Source organism: Chenopodium quinoa, unplaced genomic scaffold (assembly GCF_001683475.1).
Source record: "Chenopodium quinoa cultivar QQ74 unplaced genomic scaffold, ASM168347v1, whole genome shotgun sequence".
In the NCBI taxonomy this organism is placed as follows: Eukaryota; Viridiplantae; Streptophyta; class Magnoliopsida; order Caryophyllales; family Amaranthaceae; genus Chenopodium; species Chenopodium quinoa.
Window position 1 is genome coordinate 1,597,854 of NW_018744284.1, and position 9,863 is coordinate 1,607,716.

General features: G+C 34.9%; 1 protein-coding gene across 1 annotated transcript; it reads left to right on the plus strand.

Moving 5' to 3' along the window:
• Window positions 1-3,006: 3,006 nt before the first annotated feature.
• Window positions 3,007-8,640, plus strand: LOC110694965 (small nuclear ribonucleoprotein SmD1a). Its single transcript, XM_021872153.1, has 4 exons — window positions 3,007-3,164; window positions 3,292-3,368; window positions 7,938-8,129; window positions 8,254-8,640. The coding sequence occupies exons 1-4, from the start codon at window positions 3,151-3,153 to the stop codon at window positions 8,313-8,315; spliced, it is 345 nt and encodes a 114-aa protein (XP_021727845.1). The 5' UTR covers window positions 3,007-3,150; the 3' UTR covers window positions 8,316-8,640.
• The last annotated feature ends 1,223 nt before the right edge of the window (window positions 8,641-9,863 follow it).

The following is a 9,863-nucleotide window of genomic DNA, read 5'->3' on the forward strand; positions in this document are numbered from 1 at the left end:
AGACGAGGGTGAGAATTTGAGGTGTCTAATGCACTTAAGGTATCTACACACCGAGGTAGTTTTAAGGATTCAAAACTAAATGTTGTTTGTCACTAATAATTTAAGAATGAAATTGGAAATATGAATTTGTGTGAATGATTAATGTTTGGTTGATTGTATTGCTTTTGTAAATGAGTCACCACCAAGTTCAAACCTGTAACTCACGTAAAGTGAAAGATGGATGAGAAATAAAACTCTCGAATTGTGCACATCTAGAGTAATGACAAACAAGGGTTGGAGTACACGGGGTATTAGCCATGCACTTTTCTAGAAGTCGTCTGATCTACGAGTCTCTTGTTTTCAAATACTTTTTAAAACTATAAGAAGTTAGATGAGATCTCATATAGCTATGGCCACGGAGTCGCGCCCGTCTGCCATTAGATGTTTATTGATGTTTTCGAAAGGACATGGGTTTTTTTTTATTATTTATTTTTATTGGTGTTCCAAATTGGAGCATGGGGAGACAACCTTGTCTAATGCTTAATCCAATAAATAAAATGAATTATAAAATAATCAGTATTAATTAGAGAACTCTTAGTAATGTTAATAGTTGAATCATGTGTGAGTCAATAATTAAAATGTTGTGTGTTTATTGATTATTAGTAGCATGCTAGGAATTCTATTGTTATACTTCGTAGCTTGTGTGTACTCACCGTTGCTGATTGCGTGCTTTTGTGTGTCTTTTTCTCGATCATGGCCTTCGCCATTCAATGACCCTATAATGATCCAATCTTTACACTTGTAATATTGGGGAGCAGACTTATCACAGGTGTTTGCATAGTTTGGACTTGCATCAAGGTGGTGGGATTTTGAGTGGAGAGTTGGTTATTGCTCGTAGTTTATTTCTTTGCATAAGCTTTGAACTTATTTAAACTCTGATTTGATTTATTTACTACTTTATTAACTGGGTTTTGAATAAGGGTCTTGATGGTTCCAACTTGTAAGACTTAATTTGGTTTTGCTTATTGGTTTTGAAACTTTATTATAGTTGAGTTAGTTTTTCCATTGCTAAATTATGAATTAGTCTTAATGTTTGAACACGTGGCGGTAACACGTCAGTAATTCTCTTGTATTTATTTAAAGGTATTCATAGGTTTAAAGAGAGAATTATTGGGGTGTTATACTGACATTATGAAGGCTTGTATTATAACATGATAGTAGAGAATGAACGAGATACTTATACGAATGCTGAATTAACAAGAAGATATTATGAAACAAATCGTCCAATTTCGCGTCTGCGTTGTAGAGGTGAAGCGAGTACAAAGTGGTACCATAAATAATGACGAGACTTTTCAGTTTCAAACACGACGTCCTATCGACATTAAAAAATACTTGGAGAGAAGGATGCTATGCTGTTGTTTTACTTCCATTATTTTTTAAATGACGCTTTTATTATCATTTACCACAATCTTCTTTCACTTTTTTTTTTGTAATGCATTTCTATTTTTATTACTTGTGTCTTTCTTACATATTTTGCAAATTATTCGTAATTTAATTCTTCAAGTAATTCTTTCACTAATTCATAACTAAGTTAAAATAATCATTATTATTTAATTAGTTTGTAATAATTAAAGACATAATATTAATAAATTACATTTGTTTATCGACAAGTATATGGGTAGAAAAAATTATGGATTTAGTAATTAATAAAATGAAAATTGAAAATAAGTAACAGAAAGGATATGGTAGGGTATAGTAAAAAGTAAGAAAGAGAGTGGTGAGGGAATTTTTGGGTTTGTTGTTGGTGGGATGAAAAAAATTCTTTCTTTAGAAATAAAATGTGGAGGAGAGGGAAAGGCAGAGAGAGAGAGAGAGAAAGAGAGAGAGAGAGAGAGAGAGAGGAGGGGATTTTTTTCTTCTTTGGTAAGAGTGTTCTTAGGGTATAACTAGGAGGTGGCAAATATTCATTATAACAATAATTGATTATAACAAGTTAGGTGTACCGTTTAAATCAATTACCGTTAGGCACGTTATAACAGTAATTTATTATAATGGTAATTTATTATAACGTGCCATAATGGTAATTGATTATAACAACTTAGGGTATCACGAGGAGGTGGCAAATATTATATCGAGTTAGAGTCCATCAATATGCTTATTGATTTATAACACTTTTAGCAACCTATCAATCAAGCAAGAAAAAAAACTTTTAGTAGATAAAAAAAAAAAAAAAAATCTTCAGTCAATATCAATCAAGCAACAAGATATTTTCACAATAAGAAAAAAAAGGATTTAATTTTGTGTTCGCAAATTGACATGCTCCATAGCAAGAAATGATCTATTCTGTTAGATAATTTCCCTTTTCACAACTTTTTATACTACATCTCGTGCATTGCCACAACGAGTACATACTAATAGAGAATGATTGGGAATTGAGGTGGGGGTCTCCATTCAGTTTTCGGTTTGGATTTAGTCCTAATCCAATCCGATCCGAAATAAATTTCGGTTTTCAATTATCAATCTAATCCGATCCGAATTCCTCACCAAATCCAATCCGAATTATAATTCAGTTATTTGGATCCAATCCGAATTAAAATACTTTGCTAATTTTTTGGGCCTAATGCGATTATAAAAATAAAAATGCAATAATAAAATTCAATTCTTGAAAATATAGTTATACACGATTAATACAAGTATTGAAAACATAAGTTTACATGATTAATATTAATATAATCATAAACATAATTTAACATGATTAATATTAATAATACTTATTATATAAAATAAGGCTTTTATATTTCAGTTATTTTGATTTTTTTGGATTCGAACAAAGTCAATTCGATTTAAAATTTAGATCCGATCTGAATTAATAATAAAATTTGGATTGAATTGGATTTCGATTTTAATCTGAATAATGGACACACCCTAAAATGAGGGAGGACTAAAACAAAGCAACAAGCCTAAGCTTAAGAAAGGATTAACCAGGCAAGCCCAGTATCGAGCCCACTGTGGTATCATATGCTTCACATTTCTCTCTTCATTAACAAAACCAAAGCGCGTCGTTTAAACCATAACTCAATAGTTGAACCCTAGTCGTAGTCCCTCTCCCGCTCTTGGACTCCATTTTCACCTTAAACCCTATTTCTTCCTCTCCTCTCTCTCATCAACACCATGAAGCTCGTCAGGTAATCTCTTCTTCTCTCTTTTTGTTGATTTTTCAATGTATTTCTTGTTCTTCGTTTGCAATTTTTGAATACTTTTTTAGGTATTAATCGTTGGAATTTGTTGTTGTATAATTTGAAAACGGAACAGGTTTTTGATGAAATTGAACAATGAAACGGTTTCCATTGAGCTCAAGAATGGCACTGTAGTTCATGGAACTATCACAGGTTTTTCTCCCTTTTTCTTTGTCTCTTAAATCGATGAATTAGGGTTTTTGTTAATTGTTTCAAGTGATTTTTTGTTTGCATTATTTATAATTTACTTCTAGAAATCAATGTTCTGCGCCGTATTTGATGGATTCAGTGAATTCATGCTGCTTAACAAAAAATTACGGTCTCTATTTTTTGGGGTTGTTTGTGTGGCATTGATGTGTAGTTGCTCACAATCAATGTGAATGTTCTATGTTCGTGGTGATTTTCAATTGAGAATGATTTGCCTTTATGATCTTGGTTGAGTGCATTATGCTTCCAAGCTGAGTTAGGTATTCTAATTAGAGGCTTATAGATCAAGCTTGAAGGGCTGTGTTGTTGTGTAGTAGTTTGAAATTAGGGGGTGATAGTATAGTATTACATGTTTCTTAAGAATAAGTACGCTGTCAATGTGTAGTTTAGTTTGAAATAAAATGCTTGGGGGAGTAATTGATGGTTTGTTGCAAGTGTGGTTGAATTTCTGTAGAATAAGTAAGGTATTATGTGTCAAAACATCAATGGCATGGATCTGTTTGTACATTGCTGAATTAATATGATATGGAAAGCATATTTTGGGTGTTTGAAAAAACATTTACTTGCTAGATTTGTGAATTCATTTGATTTTGTCAATTTAGGTGTCTAAGTGCAAGTTATGGCTTTCCCATTCCCATTTGTTCTTAGATGAACTAAAGCACTTGCTTTGTTTACTAGTTTGAGTGAGTGTTTGTTTAATGACTTTAACAAGTTTAGAATTCCGTGATTGGCATTTGGAAGGCAAATATTTGTTCTGTGTTCATGATCTCATTATTATGGGTACTGTCAGGCTGTGGATAGTCTGACAGCATACTGTTTCCTGTTATTGTATCATATTTGGGTACATCTGGAAATATTTTTAGTTATGATTTAGGAAATCAAGCTATGGTTAAAGCTCTTTTCTCACTTTTCTTTTGTTTTGTTCTCTTTTATAAAAAAAATAAATAAATTTGGGGAGGGGGTGTGTGGTTAGGGTATTTTTTTGGGGGGGGGGGTGGAAGTAGTGAAGTACTATTGTTGTCAGAGTGATATCCCTCCTCCCTCCAAATGAAAGGTGTGCAACATACTAGCTTTTTCCAAAGTCAATATAGTACACTACAAACTAAAACAAGTTTATAACTCTTCATCCAGAAAAGGAAACAACTTAGATGAGGAAGTATTGAAATCTACTGTCTTTGTTCCAACTCCAACTTCGATTTTCATATTCAGAACTAGCTGCTTAACATAGAAAATTTTGTATGTGCAGCTTGCAAATGATCCCCCATAGTTTAAACAGCTAATTTTTTGCTTCATCCCACTTTACTTGTAAGGTAGTGGTCTAGTTAGATTTTGCTATGCGTTTCTGTTAGGCAGACTTTCACTGGGGTGTGTATAAGAATTATCTGTTCCAGCTTGTTTCTTGTACATATACAGAACTATTGTCACCTAGTAAGAATGTGTTCAACAAATAATCTAATTTAGAAGAAAGGCTACTTTCAGAAACACAAGTGATTAAAATAAAGTATCAAAATTACGAATATTTAAATGCTCAAGCCTTTTTTGGTGGGAGCGGGGTGATTTATGAACTAGATGTCTGAAAAACCACAGCTAGGATGCTTAATTTGAACTTCGAGAGAGGTAGGGGGAGCTGTTGGAAATGATAATGCTTTGGACTTAGCATGGAAACAGTTGCTGGCATGAGTTCAAACATTATATGAGCAGGTGAAAGTGGGTAACTGAAAAATGAGGTACATGTGTACAGAATAATATATGAATGCTATTGTATTATCTAAAAGGTATTTTGTGTATCCTCTTGGTGTAAAGTTGTGCTATTAAAATTAGTCAACTTCTATGTAATATTTAATCTTAATGTAGTCCATTATAGCTATCAATATTAACTGTTGACATAGGGCTTTGATATTTCTGACAGTTCAGCAGTTGGTAATTTTGTATATGAAGAAAAGGAGAAAAAGACTAGTTTGAATTTTGCCATATGAGTGTCACAGTATGTCTTTTATATTATTGTTTAATTTTTACACTTATTAGCAACCAAAAATTCATAAAGATTGTTGCTCTGTTGGTTTATGCCCAAGTTTTTGAGTATCATGCCTAAAACTGTGTCAAACTAATTTACTGATTATTGAATATCACAATCCTTTATGAGTGAAATAATCAATCAATTAAAATCCCACCTGTGTGCCTGTGTTCATATTTCCTTGCTTCTGAATATTATTATACAGGATCCTTGGCTTTTTGGGTCTGTTATGAGGGACTGGGTAGCTTCCTTAGAGAGCCCTAGAGCCTGATATTGATTCATTTCCTTCCATAAGTTCTTTGCTCTACCTGTTGTTCTGTAACCTCTACGTTTATATGTTTTTCACATTCTCATTAGAGCTTCTCTATGCCTCTAAATTCATGTATACTCTGCTTTTCCTTTGGTGTTCGTTTTAATAATTTTACCTTGATTCCTTCTACTGAGAGTGTTTATTCATGAGCATCATATTCTTACTAGTTACTTAGGTGTCGTTTGTTTGACGAAAAAAATATGGGAAATTGAAATTCTTTTGTGGTGTTTGGTTGACAAATTCATGGGAAGTGGAAATTACCTAGGGAGACCTAGGGGAGTGGAACTTCCCATGGTTAACCAATTATGTTTAACTTTTTAGAATTTCCTAGGAAATTCAATTACATGGGAATTAAACTTCCAAGGAATTTGTAATTCCTACATTCAATTAAACGAGCCCTTAGATTTGCGTAGCTAGAGTGCTTGACAATACTTTATCCTATGCCTTATGGAGGGCTTCTGCAAAAATTACTTAATAGTCACCCCCCCCCCCAAAGTTTAAACAGTATCTGTTTGTTGCTCAATCCTTGGGGCATAATCCTTGGGACAATGTAAAATACAAGCTCGCATAGCTTTATTGAATGAGCAACTCTGGGGTATAAGAAATATTTAATCAGTATATCACATGCTTTGATCATTATCTCAAAGTTAAGGATTCCTAATAACTAACAGAGTAAGTGTCCATATACTGTCTTACCTGAACCAAACATAAAACTTCTAATGCTTAGGAACCCCGCAAAGTTGTCTTTGGCACCTTATTGATGTGTCAGAAGTACAGAACTGCAGATAACACAACTGCATGTAGAAGTGTTGATGGGTTTTTGTTCAATGCCTCAAATCTATGTTTACCAAATTCATCTTTACGTCTTTCCCTGAGAATGTTGTTTGAGGCTGCTTGTTCTGGATCTTACCGCTGAACCAACTTACATATGTTCATGATCTAGTACATTTATAGGGGGAAATTGGTAAGTGACTAGACTGATTGAAGAGAGACATGCAGTGATTTACAATAGGCAAGTTATGTTGCCTGGATTCTGACCGTCACCTTTATATAACATGATCATGTCCTAGAAGAATATGGTATTCCTTTTGCAATTAGATACTATGTTGGACGTACAGTGGTAGTGACAATGGCTAACCACTCTTCTACCTGGTTGCTTTCCATATCTTCTGTATATTTTACATTATTAGGAAGAAGTAGGGATGCATTTGAGGCTGGGTCTCCTCTTATCTTTATTGTTTGATAGTTGAGTAAATAGGGTCATTTTCAAATCAAATAATATGTTTAGTCAAAAAATTATTCTTGTGTGCTCTTTTTGATATGAAGTGGATAGTATAGTGGGCACGCAGGCTTTATTTGTATTGGTTATTGTTTATATAGTGTGCTAAAGTGGTTAAGTGAGTAATGATTTTCCTTTCTGTTCAGTTAGTCAAATTTTTTCTCTTTTGAAAAAATGTGCAAGAATCAAATGAGTTTCATGTATTTACTAAGATTAAAAGACTGAACTAGTGATATGTAATTACGCTGTTACATATACAGAATTCATGTAAAGCAAATTGCGTATCATATTATATTTGCAATCTGAACGTATTTTCCAACGCTACAGGCATTCCCCCATATGGTCAATGAAGACCATTGATACCCAAGTCCAATACCTTTTTTTTTTTAATGAGAATACTTATTCTACCTTGCATGTCTGAGCCTCTTTTATCTTAATTATATATACCTAGAGGATGATGGTTGATGGGTAAATGAGTAAATGAGATAAAGTCTTGGTTCATGTAGCTGATCCCATGTAGCCAGTGAAAGGGGTCATACTCTGTTTTTTAAGCCTTTTAGGTGTGTATCTTGTTTTTGTTCTTGTCACCAGAGACAGTAGCTCTTTATCAACTGTGTGTAGCATCATTTCTTTTCAACAAATATGTGAATTGAGTTTTCTTGGCTGAAATCATAATTTCATTTTGTATACTGAGCTGAACTGAGAGAAAATTGTTGGTAGCCAAGTTATTAGTGGTTTTTGCAATTGTAGATAGCTATAGAAAATATGGAAACTTTTGTCTTACTCTGACCACTAGTCTTTGTTTGCACATTTTAATCTGTAACTGCTTGGTAATCTACTTTGATTAATGAGTCTTTCTCATCTTTGTCCCTACACCATGCGCTGACCTTATTTGCCACTGCTGATTTGTAGGTGTTGATATTAGCATGAACACACATTTAAAGACTGTCAAACTCACACCCAAGGGGAAAAACCCAGTAACTATGGATCACTTGAGTGTTCGTGGGAACAACATTCGATATTATATTCTTCCTGACAGCTTGAACCTTGAAACCCTACTTGTGGAGGAGGCTCCAAGAGTCAAGCCTAAGAAGGCAGCTGCTGGTATGTCTTATTTTTTTCCTTTATTTTTGGTGGGAGAGGGGTGAGGTCGTTAATATATTAGTATTGACTGAACCTACAACATTTCTGTTGGGCTGTATTAATGTTCCTTTTGACAAAAATTTAGGGCGACCTGTGGGACGCGGAAGAGGCAGAGGCCGTGGTCGTGGAAGGGGCCGTGGTCGTTAGAGTTGTGGCAGGCTGGTTAGACCTTTGTTCTTTTGGTCCTTGTAAACAGATCTTATGTGACCAAGAAAGTTCATCAGTGACAAGGGTGCAGCCGCAGATTATGTTTTGACCTTTTCTGCCTTGTTGGCTGAGCTATGAATTTCATCTCAACTTAAGCACCTTAGTATCAATAGATGTTGCAAAGAGTGTACTTGTTAAGAAGTAAACGGCAGTAGCTAATTCTGTAGAAATTAAACAATTCATGTCTATTGGTATGATATTATTACTAGACCTGTTATTTCCCAAGTTTCTCGTTACGCATACAATTACGTATTTAAATTATCAATTAAGTGAGCTAGCACATTGTTAATGGCGTAAATTTTGGGTTATCCAGTTAATCAGCACGTGCACATTATGTGTGCACTCTTAATTCTGCATTAAATATCAGAAGTCAACACTTAAAATTGTCTTAAAAACTTGTAATTTACTGGTTAATAGGTGCTACATACATTATTAGTCTAGTATTACAAGAACTATATTTATGATACATTGAAACACCTTATTTATATTCCCACCATTTGGGTCATCTTCAAGATCATTTCTTTCTAGAGTATGGCTCAAATCCTTCACCTAGTCGCTCTTTTGCTCGCTCTTACAGCTCGAGTTCATGGAGCTCAATCATTCAAAGCATTAGTTGCTCCCATAACCCAAGTAAACTCTTCCACTTTTCTCTACATTATTACTCTCAACCAAAAAGAGAAACTTGTGATAGACCTTGAGTCGCCATTCTCATGGCACCATTGTCCGAAAGCATCCCCCAGGGTTCCATGCCATGCAAAGCAATGCACTAGTGCGAGGCCAAACCAACCCCCTTGTCCTTTCACACGTCTACATCTTCATGTTTGACCTCACCTTCAAACCCAATTAGCAATTCATATGCCTCATCTCACTTAACCTATACTGATGTTTCAATCGCGCTCACTGATGGCCACAATCCCTTTGCTAAAGCAACCTACAAGTTCTTCTTGTCATGTTCCCCAAGTCTCTCATAAAGTCCCTTCCTAAAGGCTCTTCTGGCTTTGCTAGCCTTTCTAATGGATCTCTCTCTCTTGCATCACAGTTTTCTAATTCGAAAGTGCCCAAAAAGTTTGGGATGTGCCTTGGGGATCAAGGAGTTATCTTCTTTGGAGAAGGTCCCTTTTACTTGCTACTCCCTCCTGGAAGGGATGTCACCCAACTATTGAGTTACACCCCACTTTTAAAGCACCCAAGGGACGCTTTGGGTCACTATATTGGGTTCAAGGGTATTTCGATCAATGGACAAGCTGTCAAATTCATCGAGAGAATGCATTTATCTGACAACCTAGTGAAGCTTAGTACGATCACACCCTACACTACGCTCAAAAGCTACATTTATAAGGCTTTACTTAGACAATTTGCGAAGGCTACTCGTGGGATTCCTCGAGTTCAAAAGGTTGCTCCTTTTGATCTATGCTTGAATACTAGCAATTTGGGATCTACAAGAGTTGGATTGCCTGTTCCTCAGGTGGATCTGCAACTAACCACAGG

Coding starts and splice junctions, on each gene's coding strand:
- LOC110694965 (XM_021872153.1), top strand. Junction 3,369..7,937: donor AGTTCATGGAACTATCACAG/GTTTTTCTCCCT, acceptor GCTGATTTGTAG/GTGTTGATATTAGCATGAAC. Junction 8,130..8,253: donor GCCTAAGAAGGCAGCTGCTG/GTATGTCTTATT, acceptor ACAAAAATTTAG/GGCGACCTGTGGGACGCGGA.